Genomic DNA, 21,001 nt, shown 5'->3' on the forward strand with positions numbered 1-21,001 from the left:
CATGTACTGTATAGATGGAGTAAGGGGCCCTGTGTACATGTACTGTATAGATGGAGTAGGGGGCCCTGTATACATGTACTGTATAGATGGAGTAGGGGGTCCTGTATACATGTACTGTATAGATGGAGTAGGGGGTTATGTATACATGTACTGTATAGATGGAGTAGGGGGTTATGTATACATGTACTGTATAGATGGAGTAGGGGGCCCAGTATACATGTACTGTATAGATGGAGTAGGGGGCCCTGTATACATGTACTGTATAGATGGAGTAGGGGGTCCTGTATACATGTACTGTAGAGATGGAGTAGGGGCCCCTGTATACATGTACTGTATAGATGGAGTAGGAAGCCCTGTATACATGTACTGTATAGATGGAGTAGGGGGCCCTGTATACATGTACTGTAAAGATGGAGTAGGGGGCCCTGTATACATGTACTGTATAGATGGAGTAGGGGGTTATGTATACATGTACTGTATAGATGGAGTAGGGGGTTATGTATACATGTACTGTATAGATGGAGTAGGGGGCCCAGTATACATGTACTGTATAGATGGAGTAGGGGGCCCTGTATACATGTACTGTATGGATGGAGTAGGGGGTCCTGTATACATGTGCTGTATCGAAGGAGTAGGGGTCCTGTATACCTGTAGTGCCATGTATACATGTACTGTATAGATGGAGTAGGGGGCCCTGTATACATGTACTGTATAGATGGAGTAGGGGTCTTGTATACATGTACTTTATTGATGGAGTAGGGGGTCCTGTATACATGTACTGTATAGATGGAGTTGGGGGTCCTGTATACATGTACTGTATAGATGGAGTAGGGGGTCCTGTATACATGTACTGTATAGATAGAGTAGGGGGCCCTGTATACATGTACTGTATAGATGGAGTTGGGGGTCCTGTATACATGTACTGTATAGATGGAGTAGGGGGTCCTGTATACCTGTACTGCCCTGTATATACATGCACTGTATAGATGGAGTAGGGGGTCTACCAGTTATTTCTGTGGATGTTGTGAGGCGGCTTCCCTAGCAACCATTCAGATTCCAGCTCCCTATGAAAATGAAAGCAGTAATCCTATTGGTTGCTAAGGCTCCCAACTGCCGTGTCTGCTGCAGCTAATTATATCACCTGTGTGCAGTGAGGAGATTTTCCCATTCATCTCTATGAGGCGCCGCTCTTCCCCCTCACCCTTCCCTCCTGTACATCTGGCGGGGACGGGACCTTCGCTATAACCTTCCTGGGCACCCTATGTATCTAAGGGCCAAATTTGGGGTCAAACGGTTTAGGGGTTTGGAAGTCTATACGGGACAGACAGACTTTCATTTTTACTATATAGATATTTATTTATCTGCCGTACACTTACCACACTTCTATGTAACAGTAATTCTGACAACCACTTGACATCATGAGGCTTGAACATCATTAACACCACCGTGGTGTTAGGATCATAGTGCAAACTATCTGCAAAGATAGATTCAGGGTAACACAGACGGAAAGTCGTCTTTTGTCCAACATCCTCTTCATACCCTAGGACAGGGCCATCATTCATCCTTACAAATGGAGGGAAAAAGCATATTATTTTCCACCACTATTTACAGCCTCACACTTTATGTCTGCAATGACAAACATGTTAAAAAGGTGGTCCCATCAGAAACCAGACCCTGTTGGACAAAGTTGCTATTAGAATAAAAAAAACAAACAAACATTATGGAGTGCTAGGGGTGTAAATGTTATAAAATTCGCATACTCACCTTCCTCGCCCACCCCGAGGCCTCTGCTTACTTACCCTAACGCTGAACCTTTTCAGGTGTCCTGATGACATTCTGAACACAATGCAATCTCAGTGATTGGTTATAGTGGGTTTGGAACATCATCAGGGGGCAGCATGTCATGAGTGTAATAAACAGTCACTGGGGTAGACCAGAGCACTACCACTGGACTCCGCATGGTGAGTATGCTGTATTTTATTACATTTACACCCCTAGCAGGCCCTAACTTCCTTTTTTATTAAAGGGGAACTATAAGCAGGTTAGATGAATCTTACCTTCTGGTAGCCCCCTATAGCGCCTATAGGGAGCATCCTTAACACTACGTCATCTGGCCCGCTCCCACCTTTGATCATCATTAGAAGAGGCTCAGATGACGTGGCAGTGCTCCGGAGCGTAGTTTACCCTGACTAACAGCTCAGGACCAACGTCGAAGAGGAAGGTAAGAGACATACCTTCCTTCCTCAGTTTCCCCGGCACTATAGGGGGCTATCAGCAGGTTAGATTTGTATAGCTCCCCTTTAAAATATAAGATTCCCTTTAACAGCTAACTCTTACGACACGATTGCATGAATCTGTATATTTTAGGATTGTGGGAAAAAAAAAACCTCAGCACTCAGTACAGGAAACCCATACAAATGTTATTCAACACGGCAATACAACAATGCTAACCACTAACCAGATTCTGCAAAAGTGTAAACTGCACAACCCACATAGTTGTGACCGTAATAGGCAGACTCTAGTAATCAAGCATCAAAGGCCTCTGTAGGTGGTATTCACACGGCATGCGTAGATGTATGTGAAAGGTCATACTCTTTGGGTTATATGATGAACATGTCCCTAGACTTCTTGCATACGTAAGGGTCATGGGTTTGATGTTATATTAGGAGTACAGATTATTATTATAGCCTCTGTAGATCTGCTAGTAGGATAAGGGATCTGAATCTGTGGTATGTGTACTGGAAGCTTTAGGTGTTTTCCCAAAATTAATAACTTAAAAGTAGCAATGGAAAAATGAAGGGTCTTTCCAACAACATAAAAGGCAAGCATGCAAGAGAACAAAATGGCACCACGCTAACCCTTTAAATCTTTGATTTGGGGGGGGGGGGGGGGGGGGGGGGGGGGCAATGACCTGAGTTGCCTCACTACCACATGCTTTCTGCCTGTATCTCCAAATACACAGTATAAATGCAAAAAATACTAGAGAAGTCACTGTACCTTATTATTACATCATAGCTGTCAATCTTCTTGCCCAGTGTACTGTTTCGGAGCACGCCACCATTCCCCACAACAACACATTTCTTACAGGAAATACTGGAGAAGAGAAAGGAAGCAGTTCATGCATTAGTCACAGACTATAGTGGCTTTCTTCCAATTTTTATAACTCCACTAATGTCAACTGTAGCCTATAAAGTGCATCTGAATAGTATACTATTATTGGATCCTCAAATGCAGCCAATTTTTCCTACATAGGGGGACACATCACACTTATTGCTTAACCCAGGCCCTGAATAAGTGCCCCATTACACGGGACGATAATCGTGTGAAAAATCATTATATCATTCGAATTTAATCGATAACCATTCTGTGTAATTGCAGGCAACGATTGAAAAAAAAATTGTTCATATGTCGTTGACGGTTTATTTAGATCTGAACCTAAAATTATCGTTTATCGTTTGCTGTAATTCCACATTTGTTCACTCAAGTTCCGCATTTTTTTCACTAATCATTCAGTGTAATTGCACATTGTTCATTGCTTTGCTGGGATCAGAAGGAATAAACGATCATAGTAACCATCGCAATAGCGTTCATATTAACGACCATCGTTCTGTGTCGTTAATCGCTGCGTGTAATAGGACCCTAAGAATATAATTTTATATATATAAAAATATTTACATGCCTAAGGCCTTATTCACATGTCCTGTAATTTATCTGTATTTCCATATTCGAGTAGGTGCACATTGTTGTCTATTGGGCTATTCACACGATCAGTAGATTACAAGGACGCAAAGCAATGCTAAAAAAAAAAAAAAAAAAAAAAGGACATGTCCTAGTGCGGACCTAAATTTTATTTTTGACAGATCCTCTCATAGAAACCAATGGAAGCCGCTATTTTGTACAGATTGTAACGGACGAGTTATAATTGACAAGTTAGAATTTTTTTTTTTTTTTACAGAAATACGGATGAACTACATATGCCCAATCTGTAACCTTTTGCGGATTCTACAGTTGGATAGCGGGAGCAATCTACGTGCTTGAAAAAAAAAATAACGAATGTGTGCATAAAGCCAAAATTTGCAAATTTTTCCATGCTTATATTTCTCACCAGTAATACACAGCAGTCGCTAAGCTCAGGGAGACCAGCGACAAAAAAAATCAAATGGAGTACTCACTGAGGAGTCTCCACTTGGCAATAGGCTTCCCTCCCCTGGAGGAATATCTGGCTATTCCCGTGTTTTGAGACTCGTAACTGAGACTCCACGGACCCTTCTTTTGCATATTTAAATTTATAGGGGGCATTGCATCAGTGGAGACTCTTGAGTGAGTACTCAGCGATTGCTGTGTTTTGGTGGTCTATTTTTCATTGCCCCTGTTAGCCAGAATCCTACTCCACACTGACGAGGGGCAAATACCCCGAAACGATCGTCTGTGGATGGATGCCTAGCCTTGGTAAACGCTTGTCATGTCGCAATACTCGCCACAGAGTTAGACTTTGACGTATAAGGGGCCACCCTGGTATTTCCCTATTTATGTTCCAATACTCGCAACAGAGTGGGACTTAAGGGGCTACGTATCAGGGTGGTTTGGTGATCTCCCCACTGGGAGGCACCCCCTTGGCAACAGGCTTCACTCCCCTGGAGGGATATCTGGCTATTCCCGTGTTTTGAGACTCGTAACTGAGACTTCTTTTGCATATTCTCACCAGTAATGGAAAAAAGTCCTAGTGGAGAGAAAAGGTTTACATGCTATACTATCCCCAGGGCCGTTACTGCCATGAAGCAAAATGAGTTTATGGCTCAAGGCGGCATGTTTTATGGAGAGGCCATAAATGATACTGTCTGCTACACACCACAACTTCATTGACCCCATGACCTGCAGATGATACCTGGACACAGACATAGAATGCACGGAAGTGATTACTACCCCTTAAAATGGAGCACAAGGTATTACGGTAGTATGAGCATGAATAAGATCACCATAAGTGAGTAGTAAAACTGCGCTGACCCTTGTATGTCAGGGGCTTTTATTCTCAGAGAAGCAATAAAGATTGAAGAATTGTTTACACACTGGTGGAATTGGGACCTTTATCTGTCTTGTCCTCACCACGGATGGAAGGTAGTGCTTAAACATGGTGGAGCTTATTATTATTCTATGCTGTAGGTTTTCTGCACACACACCTTACTTAAAATGTTCAATAGGCTCTGGGGATCAGCAGAGCACATTGCCTGATCATTATTTAGGAAAGACAGATGCCCGCTTTGTGGATACCTTCTCCAGGCCATATTGTTAAAACACTGCACAGAGAGGGGCATCATTGTCTAAGATAATATAAATAGAAAACAAATTTGTGTGTTCAAAATCACGGTTCAAAATAAGGTTCATAAGGTTCAGTTAATATCTGTCTTGGATCCCTCCATCATAAATTCTACCAAAACTGACAGGAAAATGATCATCTTGGCAGGAACCAATGGCCCTCATTACAAGTTTAAAGGGATTCGTTGGGCTGCTTGCGCTATAGATCACACACACACACACACCACCTACTTCTTGATGTCATCCGGGAGGTCACACTTTGGAAGTCTCTTCAAGGCCATATCGAAGTATCTTTCTGTTAAAACACAAAATGCAGAAGAAACCTTTAAAAGGGGTATTCCAGTGTCCCCAACAACTTTATATAATGCTAAGGCTGTAGCAACAGTCTAAACTTCTCTACCCCTGAAAATCTGCAGCTCTAGTTGGGGGCTCTTTCTGGTCCCATGCTGCTCCTCTAGTCTGTCTGCATCCAAAAAAGAGCAGCACAGTTATTGGCCTCAGACAGTGAACAAACAACTTAACATTCAGGTGGTGCTCTGACTTTGTATCGGAAGCAGGCAGAAGAGGCATGCAATGAGGTACTGGAACAAGCCAATGCAAAAGTCGCTGCACAAAATGTGGGAGTTCAGGGGTGGGTAAGTATAGCTTCTTTCTTTAGGCTTTATTATTATTAATTTGTTTATTTATAGAGCGCCTTAATTCCAAAGCGCTACACAAGAGATAGGGGGTAACAAACAGAACCAATACAGGATCAAAAACACATTACATGAAGGCAAATGGCAGACTGATACATGGGGGAAGATGACCCTGCCCGCGAGGGCTTACAATAAGGACGGGGAGAGAGACAGGAGGTTAAGTGCAGCCAGTCAAGTGTGATGCAGAATTATTATAGGTTGTAGCCTAGTCTGAAGAGATGGGTTTTCAGGTTACTTTTGAAGGAGTTGATGGTGGATAAGAGCCGGATGTGTTGGGGTAGAGAGTTCCAGAGTATGGGGGAGGCTCGGGCAAAGTCTTGGTCTGAGGTACGAACAAGGGGGGAGGGTAGACGGAGGTCACTGGAGGATCGGAGGTTGCATGAGGGATGGTAGCGGGATATCAGGTCAGAGATGTACGGAGGGGACAGGTTGTGATGACCTTGTACTTCAGGGTCAACAATTTAAAGTGAATACGTTGGGCAATGGGGAGCCAGTGAAGGGATTGGCAGAGGGGAGAGGCAAAGCGAGAGGAAAGGTGGATTAGTCAAGCAGCAGAGTTAAGGATAGAAAGTAGGGGAGCAAGGGAGTTAGATGGAGGCCAGAGAGGAGGATGTTACAGTAGTCCAAGCGAGAGATAATGAGAGCATGTGTCACGTACACACTTACTAGCACGTGACGTGGATGCCACTGCAAGGGGTTAATCTATTTCCACTCACTCATTCTTGCACTCACCTTCCACTCAGGTGGCAAATTGAGCATAAATCACACCCCAACACAGTCCCAGCACCCCAACACATATGCTGCCACCACCTTAAAAATTAAGTGTGAAAGGACACTGTCAACCTACAACACCACTAACTGGCACTCACAGGGTAAAACACAACATCCAAAGGCTATGGATTCTTAGAGCAACAAGGACCAAACTTATTAAAGTTTTAAGCTTTAATAGACAAAAGGTACAGTGCTTACAAAAATAAAGGTAAATAAGATGACACACATACATACATGCAATAACAGTATAAAATAAAAGGGAGAAATAAGCAGAAACTATCTAACACTTACAATAGTTGTTGCCTTCCCAGGGGGTAGGAGAAATCATGGATCGCAGCTCAGTTAGACTGACCCCCTCCACTGCCACCAAGTTTTGCTGTCGGCACCATGTTTTATACAGTCAAAACTCAGCTCAGATTTCCGAGCCGCCCAACAGGTGATTAGGATAATGAGTTGTCCATAATTGGCTTATTAGGTGATAATGGGGAAGGACCAGGGACACCTCATTGCATATGTCCTGTAAATGAACCATTGCCCTATGGTTGGGGGGTGTTGTGTTTGAGTGGGTCTATCCATTCTTTGAAGTAGATAAGAACTCCAGGTTTCCTGAGACCCTCAATAAACCAGGCCTGGTGTTTCCTGACCAGAGACCCTCAATAAACTGCCCAGAGTTTATGATGTTTGGACAAGCTAAGGTATAGTGAGTGGAATACACATAACAGTCTGCAGTGTTTGAATGAGTCAAACACTTTCATACCACATATAATATAACTGTACACACAATAAGGACAGGGATGTCCATTTCCATCACAGCATGTACCAGCAGTTTGGTGGAGTCAGGGGTGAGAAAAGAGCAGATTCTGGAAATGTTTTTGCGGTGAAGGCGGCAGGAGGTGTTCAGGGCCTGAATATGGGGTTTAAAAGACAGGGCAGAGTCACAGGAGACCCCAAGGCAGTGGACTTGGAGGACAGGGGGCAGAGAGCAGCCATTGACAGATTAGACGGCGGGTGGAGGGAGGTGGGGGAAAGATGGTTAGTTCTGTTTTGTCCATGTTGAGTTTTAGAAAGCGGGAGGAGAAAGAGGAAGATATGGCGGATAGATACTCTGGAATCCTAGATAGCAAGGCGGTGACATCCCGAGAGAGGTTGATCTGAGTGTCATTGGCGTAGAGATGGTACCTGAAGCCGTGGGACTCTATGAATTCCAGGACTTTTTTTTTTTTTTTGCAACAGCTGGAGGACAGAAGGTTCCCCCATCCCCGCTCTTATAGGTGGCACCAGAACACACGTTCCATTCCTATTGAGCAACTTTGCTTTTTTACATAATATAAAGACATTTATTCCATTAAAACACTACACTGAGACACCTAAATGATGTAAAATGGAAACATTTGCACGTCACATTTTTTTAATGAATGACCAAAATCAAGATGATTAACTAAGAAAATCCATTTTACCCGTCCTAACACTGTAGATAACGTCTTAATGGAGCAGAGAGCTGACCCCCATGTCAAGGCTTCTCCACTGAGAATGGGGCATTGTTACAGTTCACAGCACATGACATGTTGGTATTTTCTGTACTAGGCTCCAGGTTATAAGCGAGTCTCATGATCTGTGTAATAATTTCACAGCTATTGTATGTATGGGCAATAAAGTCATAAGTCAAGTAGCAATGGGTTATTCCCCGTCACACATACTAATCAGATGACTAATATTACAAAAACACCATCCTCACAAACTTTCCCCAACAATCATTAAAGGAGAAGTCTGGCGGATTATAAAAACGGTTTTGTCCTCCTTTAAAAATTTAAAAGGCCACAGCGCTCGGATTTTTTTCACCTACAGACCCACATGAGCCCTCATTTTTTGCTACACCAATTATCCTTTGCAATGACAGACTTAGTCTTTCCATAAAATATGCTGCAAAACCAGTAAAAAATAAAAAGCAATATTTTCATATGGGGGGGGGGGGGGGGGGGTCGTGTTTTTACACCATTCACTCTATAGTAAAACTGATATGCTATCTATGTTCCTCAGGTCAGTACGAATACAGCAATGTGCAACTTGTGTAACTTATTTAGCGGCTTAAAAAAACAAAAAAAACAAACTAGATGTGTTTAAAATTGCTCTTCCCATCCTTATAACTGTTTTATTTGTTGGTCCAGGGGCCTGTGTGATGTATCATTTTTTGCACCATGATCTGTACTTTCCATCGGTCGATATGCAACTTTTTGATCACTTTTTATTACAATTTGTGTAAGGTGCAATTTTGCTCTTTCTCCATTTACAGTGCAAGATGAGAAATGTGATAATTTAATAGTTCAGGCTATTCAACACACAGCGATACCAAATATGTTTTCTTTATTAATTTATAAAAAGGGAAAAGAGGGGGGGGGGGAATTTAAACTTTTAATATGGGAAGGTTTTTTATTATTAAAATGAGGGTTTCTTTTTTAAACTTATAGCCCCACTAGGAGACAAGAGTGTACACTTTACTGATCTCTCATTGAGATCAATGCTGTATACTTATACAGCATTGATCAATGAGACCAGCGCTCGATTGCTCTGGGCTGCAGAGCAATCCATCACCGAGCCGGGATTAGCGTAATTGTGACACAGAGGCCCTGCCGAGTAAGAAGGCAATAATGAAGCTTCCCCCTCAAAAGTTGTGATTCAACAATAAACATTAAGTCTACATTCCATTAATACTGCTTCACTAATTAGAATACAGCATAGCAACACTTTGTTTGTTATACTAATGGGATACAGAAATCAAATTCAATCAAATTCAACCACAAAGTGTACATGATCCCAGCTAACCAGTAAGGGTTTCATGGTAGTCGCCCAGTCTCCTCCAACATTAACTGGCTTACATTATAAAATGGAAACGGTGCTAGAATTGGATGCTAGAATAATTCTGGAAAATACATAGATAAAAGCTGTGGGTCTGTGCCAAATGTAATAAAACTGCAGGAGTCATGCCATCTACATACACAAATAGACCACAGTTTGTCTAAGAATCAAGCAACAAAGACGCGGAGCAACTAAATGTTCTCTTGTATACATAACTAATCTGTAGAATGAGAGTTTGCCAGCATTTCATAGACTATTTAGCCTCTGTTGTCAATGACTGTATTACACTAGTATTAGGGATGTGCATGTAACTGCATGGATAAGCAGGAAGCTGACAGTCAATATTATTCAACGGCTAAATCCATCTTTACTATATTAATAGTTTTGGCCTTTTCTCTGCAGGTCAATAAGAAGTGCCCTCACGGGGAGCAGGTCTCCTTTGTGACAGTATAAAAGGTCTAATTCACAACATACACTACAAAGGAAATATTAATAGTTTTGCACTTGCACATAGATTTGCAGCTAAGGCAACCTCAATTCTTTTGTGCAGTTTACTCTAAGGCTGCATTCACACACACACCAGATCTGCAGCAGATTTGATGCTGTGTTCAGTTATTTAGATTAAATCAGCTGCGGATTTGCAGCAGAAAATCCACTGTAATACGGTGTGTGTGAAGCTACACTAAGGCTGCATTCCCACGTTCCGTGTTCCGCATGGAACACAGATGTGGAATGCATGTAACCGACTTCTTCCCCGCCGGGCAGCATCTGTGATTAGATGTTGGGAGTGGGGGAACTGTACAGATGGGCATCGCGCTGCAATGACGGTGTGGCTGATTCATTACAGCGCGGCGCATATCTGAACAGTTCCCCCCGCTCCCAGCATCTTATCACAAATGCCGACCGGGTGGGGGAGTCTCCGTTACAGGCATTCCACGTCTGTGTTCCGTGAGGAACATGGAACGTGTGAATGCAGCCTAAGGCTATCCGCGCAGATAAGTTCCGGCAGATTCCGTAGCTTGTATCTGATGGGGCGGCGCGCATCTCCGCCCATCTCATAGACTCAATTCTATGGACGGGAGAATTCCACCGAAAGAATTGACATGTCACTTCTTCCTGTGGAATGCGGAATCCGCCCAGCCATAGAATGGTGTCTATGGCTGATATGTGTGCCACCGTGAACGGGTACGAGCAACTGAATCCGCCGGAACTTATCCACGCAGATTCCGAAGTCTGAACCCAATTGTGTAACGACGTGGGATTTCAACAAACGACCACTGTAGCCAATCACTAGCTGTAGAGATGATGTGTTTACCCCACTGGCTAGTAACTGGCTGCAGCAGTTATATGGAGTTGGGGTACGGAGACTAGTGGGTACCACAGAGGACTGGTAAGGTGAGCATTACTCTTGCTATTTTATAAGTGTTATAAAATGAGTTATTAAAATGTAAAGAGAGTAATTTTAGTGTACACTACTCCCTAAGAATACATTGAGATCATACTGGATGATCCACCACATGGCAAGTTCCTAAAGTTCATTACACTAAACGATTATCGGCCGTATTCTGCCGATAATGCCCGTTAAGAGCCGATAATCGTCTTGTGTAATAGAAGACAACGATCAGCCGACATGAACAATGTCGGCTGATTGTTGCCTGTCCTTTGTCTTTCAACATTTTGAAAGACAGACAAATGACTGAGATAGCAACAATCTGCTGCTGTCACTCTGTGGAATAGGATCGCTGCTATCTTCTATGGGCTGCCCGGACAATCCAGCGATCACCCAGGAAGCCCCCCACCGCACCTTCCAGCGGTCTCCCAGTCTCTTACCCGCTTGCTGCCAACGCATGTAATAGCGACGGCAGTACTGACAGCAGTCATTTGTTTCGCAACATCGCCCTGTGTAATAGGGGCTTGAGAGGTGTTTTCTTATGAGCCACAGTGAGGGTCTCTAAGAAAAGATGTAGACAGAAGCCAGACCACTGCTATTAGAGCACAGTGGTGGTCGGTAAATTAGATGAGCTGTCAACAATTGAAGGGAAAGGGCAGCATATCAGGAGGAGCATTTGCTAATTATAAATGGGGTAAACATTTGATCAGGGTCATTTATGACAAAGTAGTGTCATGTCATTATGACCGTAGTCTAACAATAAGTGGCTTCACCCAACCACTAAGCATAAGTAGAAAAAAAGTTTTTATGTTAACATTCATATTCTCTGAAAAAAGGACAAGTAAGCAAAAATTCTTCTGGGGTATGGAAACTTTTGAGCACAACTGTATTTTCAAAAAAGTTTAACCTGACGAGCCCTTTAAAAAAAAATTTCCCCTTCTTTTTCTTTAATTTTGTTGTGATTTTCAGTGTGTAGAGAGGTGTGCAGTCCTCTCTTTTTGCACTCTTATTATGACCACACATCCAGCCCGGACCTGGACCTATGAACTAATCCTAGTGATGTATGATGTGTTAGACCCATGGTCAAGTTGGGACTCGCAGCCATAATACAGACATAAAAATGCACCTGTATTATGCTTATGTATATTTATAGTGCATAAATTACAGGAACCAGAGGAGCCTACAGTGAAACCCATAAGGAAACAAAGCTCCTAACTACAACATATCAAATCAACATAAAAAAAAAATCAATTAAGGTTTATTCACTCGTTCAGTAAAGTTGTCCATAATTGTGGATCTGCATTGTTCAACTCCGAGCACATTGATTTATACTGAGCTATTCACACAGCCCGTTTCAATTTTGAGCCGTAATCCTTTCCGTAAAAATAAAGGACATGTCCTAGTGCGAATTGTCATTGCAGTACGGATTACTAATAGAAGTCTAAGGGATCCGTATTTTTTACGGACGTCACATTCGTGATACTGTATCTGTAAAAAACACAGATCAAATCTATGCAAACCAATACTATTCACATTTTACGAAAATGGATGCAATTATGGATGAATTTATACGGACCACGGAGTAAAAATAGCAGGAGGTTTTAAGGTCCAGAAAAATAACTGAACATGTGAATGAGGCCTAAGAAGCCCCTCCAGCTCCCCCTTTAATCTGGTCTCCTAGCTTCTAATGTCGGATTGCCTTCTTTTCCTCCTGTGTGTATATTCAGATTACTTTAGGCTGATTAAAGTAACCCATCTTATTTCTTCAAGACAGATTACATGAGACTGCGAGCGTTGTGAAATACATGACGACTGACTGAGGGAACGTCCAGGAAGAGACAGTCAAATCACTGACCGATCTACAGGCCTGACGATTTGTATATAGGAATTGTAAGAAAAAAAAGACAGCATTGTAATTCATCTGCCAAAAATATTCAAGCAGTCAGGCCCATGTAACCAATTTTTTTAGCTAGATTATCAGTGAGTCTAGCAAGTCTGATACTTAGTCCTTGCCCTCGGGGATCTAAAAGTTCACCTTAAAAAAAAATAAAAATCTTGCAGACAATACATATAAATCTTGTACCATACTTTGTAGTATACCTCAATTGCATATTTTGCTTCCTTAGTTCAATCTCCTCTGTATTACAGTTCTATCAGCAAACGTTACCATAACAGGAATCTGTCAGCTGGAATTTATGTTTCAAACTGCTGACACTGATAGATAACTGTTATGTCAAAGAAACATATGTTACCTTAAAGAGGATGTACCACCAGGTACATCCTCTTTAATCTGAACCGACAGATCGAATGGCGCCGTCACGGGGAAGCGGGTGCCGCGGTCCGTTTTTCGGACCGCGGCCCGGTTCCCATGCACAGTGCTGTTCTATGCACCAGAACCGGCCGGTGCTCAAGCACTGGAGGTAGGCCGGGCCGCCCCCAGTGGGAGGGAATTCCCTCCCCTGTATGACGCGGCTCCCTTAGAATGAATGGCCGCAGCAGGCTGTGTGTGTGTGTAGATCCAACATAGGAAAATTCCACAGCTCCTTGTAGTGGTAAGAAAAACTTTTATTGGTACATACAAAAATAAAAACTGATTAAAACCGCGCCGACGCGTTGCGGAGGCAACCCTCCTTAATCATGGCAATGAGTATATCGCATAGTGAACCTTTATATAGTTTGTAGGATGTACCTATTCCCACTGACCCCTCCCCCTGAGGGGTAGGAGAGAGGAAGGAACGCCCCCCTCGAAACATGGCCGAGGAGCTATATATATTGCATGGCAAATACGTATATTGTGAATAACAAATAGGTAATAACTGTATAGTAACAATACGTGTAAATAATGACCAAGCAAATGAAACAAAAGTAAGCAAGGAATAGCAGAATAAACTGGATACAGATAGATACATTAATGAAACTCAAAAAATGTAAAATAAATCTGTCTTAAGATTCATGCCCTGTGGGAAACGTGTGGCCAGATTGAGTATCCAGTATGCTTCCCTCTTTCTGAGAAGCTTAACCCAATCCCCTCCCCTTGAGGGTTTATTTACTTTTTCTATGGCTATAATTTTAAGGGTACTAGTGTCGCCCTCGTGACATTGGTGAAAATGTCTGGATAAACCCAACATAGATTTGTTCCCAGGGAAACTAGTTGTGGAGCGGATGTCCCGCAAGTGTTCAGCAAAACGAACCTTAAGTTTCCTCACGGTGGACCCTACATATTGTACATGACAGGAGGAACATTCCGCCAAGTACACCACGTATGTACTGGCGCAGTTAATGAAACTCTTAATCTTAAAAGAGGTCCCCATGATGTGAGACACAAAAAAGGCTTGTTTGGCAGTAAAAGTACACATCGGGCATCTGGGGGCAGCGCATTTAAAGAAGCCGGTCATTTTAAGCCAGTTTCCCCTGTTGTCAGAGATGCGGTCTAGTTTAAGTGTTGACGGAGACAGCATATTTCCTAACGTTTGACCTTTCTTGGCTACGCATTTTATTCCTCCTGTAAGTACTTGTTCACACAGTTTATCTTGAAACAGGATGGGTATGTATTTTGTAATGATGGTTTGGATATCCTTAAACTGTGGACTGAAGGGTGTAGAAAAGGTCAGTGGATGTTTGTAATCAGGTATATGTTTTCTTTCTTTGCGTCTATCTGTGAGATGGTATGTTCTATCATGACTTTCAGCAATATTGCGTGCTCTGTTGATGGTGTGGACACTGTAACCCCTAACGGCCCACATCTTTATTCACGTGCTCCAGCTTTCCTGAGAACCATGCTACGTTTGCATCTCTACTCGGGTGGGGTGAGCTGATCCCCAAGTTTCATATACCATATGGATGTGTGTGTGTGTGTGTGTGTGCGTGTGTGGTGTGCACTATGGCTGCAGCAGGCTGTGTGTGTGTGTATGCTATGGCTGCAGCAGGCTGTGTGTGTGTGTATGCTATGGCTGCAGCAGGCTGTGTGTGGTGTGCGCTATGGCTGCAGCAGGCTGTGTGTGTATGCTATAGCTGCAGCAGGCTGTGTGTGTGTATGCTATGGCTGCAGCAGGCTGTGTGTGTGTGTATGCTATGGCTGCAGCAGGCTGTGTGTGTGTGCATGCTATTGCATGCCCCACAGTGACCTTCTATATCACTATGTGTGACCCCTCTCTAAATCATTATGTGTGACCCCTCTCTATATCACTATGTGTGACCCCTCTCTATATCACTATGTGTGACCCCTCTCTATATCACTATGTGTGACCCCTCTCTATATCACTATGTGTGACCCCTCTCTATATCACTATGTGTGACCCCTCTCTATATCACTATGTGTGACCCCTCTCTATATCACTATGTGTGACCCCTCTCTATATCACTATGTGTGACCCCTCTCTATATCACTATGTGTGACCCCTCTATATCACTATGTGTGACCCCCTCTATATCACTATGTCTGACCTCTATATCACAGGTATCTGGCATTGTTAGCAGTGTTTCTTTTTGTATGGTGAATATTTAGTTAGAAACATAGAAGATTGTCAGCAGGAAAAGACCACCTGCTCCATCTAGTCCAGTTCTGAGTTGTTCAGGACATGGAGGCTGGACACTGGCTGCATCCACTGCACACACAGGAGAATCAGCTTTATATGTTTTCTTATTCCCTCAGAAATCATGTAGGACATTAGGGAGAAGCTGCTGAGCCAGTGTGATAAATAACTCCCCTGGTATATGACCGGTATATGAGTCGGAGTCGGTCCTGATAAAATTCAGGAGTCGGAGTTAGAGTCTGTTTTGAGAAAATTCAGGAGTCGGAGTTGGAGTCAGAGCTGCGGCTTACCGACTCCACAGCCCTGCTTCTTACTACACGATAAAAGAATTTTTCTACATTCTGGAATCACAGACAGATATATGAAAGGCACCATGTGTCTCACTGATCAAACAATTATCTAAAAGTGTCAGAAGTTTGGAACGTGAATTTCAGCTGACAGATTCCCTTTAAAGGGGTTGGCCAATGATAGCATACTTAACCTATCCACAATATTAGTGATAAAGGAGTGACGGCCAGGGGATATAACACCAGGACTATCACTGATTTCTCCTTGTGAATAGGGGGGTAGGCACAAGTGTTCTATGGGATTAACATCAATAGCCAAGCATGATTTTCATCAGTCCATAAATACTGATTGGAGTGAAGGCCGCATATGTGCACCACAACTCCATTAAGGAGGGGACTAGCGTTCTCTTCATTACTGGCTGTGCCAGCAATTACATACTGTATATATCACCTATTCTGTGGTTTATTGATACATGTGGGCCAACCCCTTTAAAAAGCTACAGACACCACTGAATGCATTTTTATTATTCTTGTTTGTATTTATTAGGTTATTAAAGCGCACTCTATAAAAATTGTATTGACTTTCTGTTCTACTGTCGCAACAGTGTCGGTCTTCAGCCCTCATCTCACCTCTCCTGAGCCACAGAACAAACAGAGGTATCAAACTCCAGTCCTTCAGCTAATACAAAACTACAATTCCCAACATGCCTGGACAGCTAAAGATAAAGCTCTGTTCGCTGACAGCGCTTGTTTGCTTCTCTCCGTCAGCCCGTGGAATAAGGGCTTTAGGCCCTCCAGCATACATACGGTCACACTAGTGATGGATCCTACAGCTGCGTCTTCTCTCAGATGAACCATCCCAGCAGCAGAAGAGGGAGGATTGATGAGGCATGACAGCCTGGAGCTTTGTTTAGCAAAATTGTTCTCCAGGTAACCTTACATTGCACTAGCTATTAAAAAAAAAGCATCAGCATTCGGTGTGTAGCTCTTGGGGGTACAAACACCACCGGTTGACAATATATCTTATAGTGTTGAGCTTGGTTACAAAAACATGAGAAAGGAAGCCCCTGCAGCATGTATCATTGAGAAGGAAATCTCACTGGGCACGAATGTGGAAAATTACTGAGAAACCATCCTAAAGGTTAGATGTCAGAATAAGATAACAAAAAAGACAGCATAGCGAAGAAGGATCGCTTATCAAAAAATAAAATAAAAAATGTATATATGTTAACAATAATGAATTTTTTACATATATATATATATACACACACACGTACATACCTATATATTATATAAAAATATTGTAAAATATATATTATATAAAAATGTATTGCGAAACTACCATTCTCATTATGCCTGTACAGCTTTGGCTCTCCTTGCCTGATGGGCATTGTGGTTCTTCAGAAGGGCTGCGAGTTTGACCCCCCTGTTCTATAGCATTAAATTACAAAGTGATAGGGGGGCAGCGGAGTGCACTGTACTAAAAGACACCAGTACAAGCCATGGAACCCTGAGTACATAATAAGCATGTATGGCATTCTCATCACTGTGATCATAGCTGCAGCACATTGCTCAATGACAGATTAGCTAAAGCCGCAGATTAGCTGCAGTATGCAAATAGAAATTTCTTGTGCTTTTTCTTTCTTTATTTTTTTTAAATGTATAATTAAATGGGCATCGTCATTATCAACAAATAATGTTAAATGAGCAGGGGAGTTGAGATACTAAATATTTGCAATTTACTTTATTTTACGCATTTTCTTTATGAAATACAATGCTATAAAATCATGAGCAGCACACATGGGCACTAAATGGATTGCCGGGGCTGCAATATTAATATTGGACAAAATGGACAGGATTCATAGGGAAAGCATTAACTATATATTTGTGTCATGTTTTATTTTTTATATGTCACGACAGGCACACTACATTTTAAGTTTTTGAGAGATTAAAGCGATTCTGTACCCATAATCTGCCCCCACAAACCGCTTGTACTTTCGGATAGCTGCTTTTACTCTAAAATCTGTCCTGGGGTCCGTTTTTCAGGACAATAACTGCATCACCTGCCAAACAACTTTTAAACTTGCAGCCCTGTGTCAAACTGGCATGGCCTAGAGTATCTGTGCCCTAGGATTGCGAGGCCCCTCTATCCCTCCTCCCCACTCTCTTTACCATTAGGAACACCCCAGGGCAGGATTTTTCCTATTTGTCGCCTGTCTGAACACTGCACACCTTAACAATCAATCTCATGTGCAGTGTTCACACAGGTGATGAATAGAAGAAATTGTTTTAGGGGCATTCCTAATGATGAAGAGGGTGGGGAGGAGGGGCGGAGGGGTGTCGCAAGCCTAGTGCATAGACACTCTAGGCCACGCCAATTACACACAGGGCTGCAAGTTTAAAAGTTGTTATTTAGGACAATAACTGCATCACCTGCTGAACGGACCCCAGGACAGATCTTGGATTAAAATAAGCTATCTAATAGTACAAGCAGTTTTTTTTTTTTTGGGGGGGGGGGGCAGATTGTGGGTACAGAGTGGCTTTAAATAAAGGAAGGAGAGGGACCGCAATGGGGTGTAGTTTTATTGCTGTGACATAGGTAGTGGTAATGTATTGTTCTAGTCGCTCAGATAACCAGTTAAAAGTGAAGCTCCACCTCAGATTATCTCACTTACAGAAAGGAGCACAATACAGGTGCAGTTTATGACTGCCTGTCTTCACATCCTAAGTACAATATGACAGCTGCTGTTAGCACCCCACACATGTCCTAAAGAACACCTGTATACTACCTATCGGGATCCTATGGAAACATTTTTTTCTTCTGCAACGCAGCAAAATTATCTTACCTGCTTTAGCTTGTAAATTAAGCTGGTCTAACAATGGGCATTAACAGACATGCACATATCTTTAAATAGCTGTACTGATGACATGAGACATCTGTTACACTGAGACATCAATGGCGTGTACATGTCTGATGGTGATGCTGCAAGGCCCTGTGAATTCTCACACAGATCAGCAACTATATTTCCAGGTAGAAAAATCCACAGCAATTTTCCAGATTTGTGATACAGCTTTCATTGTGCTTGCTGCAGATCTGCCCCATACAGAGGAACTAATCTACAGTACATCCTGGCTAGGCAACATGGAATCAATGCAGTGATACCACATTAAGGAGGAACTCCAACATCAGGACAGCTCATTTCGCTACAGACTTTTGCACAGAGAGGTTGTAACACCTGCTCCATCATTCAGCACAGGGCAGCATTTTGTAATAACCCCTCACTCTCACTAAAAGTCTTAAAGGCCAAGTCCTATAAAAGTCGAAAAACTGCAGGAAGGCTGGTGGAGGCGGCAAAATAATAAACAACTGAGTTCACCAGCCTTGCGCCGCTCCGGGGTCCCATTCACATCAGCCAGTGTCCTGCAGCTCAGCTACCTGCAATGTAACGTCCCAGGCTGATGGATTGCCCGCCCAGCCAATCAGTGACTGGGATGGGACACCGGCCCAGTCATTGATTGGTTGAGCAGGTGATCACTCAGCCGGGCAGTTTCAGCTGGAGAACTCGGGTGTGATTTCCCAGTTTCTAGCTGAAGATGACCGCTGGCTGATGTGATCGATACCTGGGAGCGGTGTATCAGAAGCAGGGGGACGGGCAAGTTAATTTGTTATTTATTTTCCTGCCCCCACCAGCCTGCCTGCAGTTTCTGTCCTTCTGTGGGACTTCTCCTTTAAAAAAGATGTAAATGTATATGTGTATATGACAGGGAGACGGCGATGTAGGCTGCAGGGATTGGGGCTAGAGCTCAGAAACAAGATCCAGCCACTACTGCTTGGAATCCCGCCTGCCTCACTGTCTCTTTGTGATGTTTCATGCACCTCCGCTTAAAGGAGAAGTCCGGCGAAAATATTTATTAAAGTATTGTATTGCCCCCCAAAACAGTACAAATCCCCAATATACACTTATTACGGGAAATGCCTATAAAGTGCTTTTTTCCCTGCACTTACTACTGCATCAAGGCTTCGTTTCCTGTATAAAATGTTACTTCCTGGATAACATGGTGATGTCACGACCCGACTCCCAGAGCTGTTTGGGCTGTGGCTGCTGGAGAGGATGATGGCAGGGGGACACTGAGGGGCACAGGGCACTGGAGGGGCATCCCCCTGCCACCATCCTCTCCAGCAGCCACTGCTCTGGCAGTCTGGTCGTGACATCACCATTTTACCTAGGAAGTGACATCACCATGTTATCCAGGAAGTGACATCACCATGTTATCCAGGAAGTGAAGCCTTGATGCAGTAGTAAGTGCAGGGAAAAAAGCACTTTATAAGCATTTCCCGTAATAAGTGTATATTGATGATTTGTATAACTTTTGGGGGGCAATACAATACTTTTCGCCGGACTTCTCCTTTAAAGAACTGACATGTCAATTCTTTGAGCGGAGGAGCGCTAGACCTCACATTGAGACTGTGAGGCAGACGGGATTCCAAGCAGTCCACGTCGCGAGTTCCGCTCTGAATTTCTGCCTGTTTTGCTCAGTGTGAATGGGCTCCTAGAACGGTATATGTATATGACTGTGTTTAAAAAAAACAAAAAAAACAATTTCCTTATACTAGATAACCCCTTTAAGTGACATGTTACATTCCTTTCTATGTTCAGTTTATCCAAACCACGTCGGAAATATCTGAACCGTATAGATCGCAGTGTGACTTCTTTATAAAAAATAAAACACAATTTTTGGCATTGAGATCGTGTGGTGTGTACACAGATACCAGGTCCTGATCACATGACTGAATGTCACGCTAACACTCCTTTCAGTGCCCTTCTGCCTACTTTGGCTTCCCCTTCTGTTATAAGTAACCGTGCATGACACCCAGCTGCTCCATTTAGTTTTAAAAGATGATCTGCAGCAGATAAGGCAGAATCTCAGGTTACAGGTTGTGGAACTTCATATACAGGCTGACATGGAAGAGGCTCCGTCATCTCTTTCCAAAGATGATATGTAAAGTGTTTCCTACCAGGCAAAAGAACCTGCTGTCCCGACTAGGGGGGAAAAAAATCATTATAGGCAGCAGGGGGAGGGGGTAGAGTTAAAAAAACACATTATGCTCCCCTGTCCCCTTGCCCTTGTAGTGCCACATCATCATGCTTCTGTACCCGC

The 21,001-nt window shown here is 43.0% G+C and overlaps 1 protein-coding gene across 5 annotated transcripts in view; it reads right to left on the reverse strand.

The window, feature by feature from the left end:
• Nucleotides 1-21,001, reverse strand: part of ST3GAL6 (ST3 beta-galactoside alpha-2,3-sialyltransferase 6) — a 156,208-nt gene that overhangs the window by 15,141 nt on the left and 120,066 nt on the right. For all 5 annotated transcript variants that reach the window (XM_069945574.1, XM_069945572.1, XM_069945573.1 and 2 more), the window contains 3 exons: nucleotides 5,545-5,608; nucleotides 2,998-3,093; nucleotides 1,377-1,563 (listed from right to left, as the gene is read on the reverse strand). In XM_069945574.1, the coding sequence (XP_069801675.1) occupies nucleotides 1,377-1,563; nucleotides 2,998-3,093; nucleotides 5,545-5,608 (347 nt within the window). The remainder of the gene's footprint in view (nucleotides 1-1,376; nucleotides 1,564-2,997; nucleotides 3,094-5,544; nucleotides 5,609-21,001) is intronic.

The sequence above is a fragment of the Dendropsophus ebraccatus genome, chromosome 11, assembly GCF_027789765.1.
Source record: "Dendropsophus ebraccatus isolate aDenEbr1 chromosome 11, aDenEbr1.pat, whole genome shotgun sequence".
Lineage (NCBI taxonomy): Eukaryota > Metazoa > Chordata > Amphibia > Anura > Hylidae > Dendropsophus > Dendropsophus ebraccatus.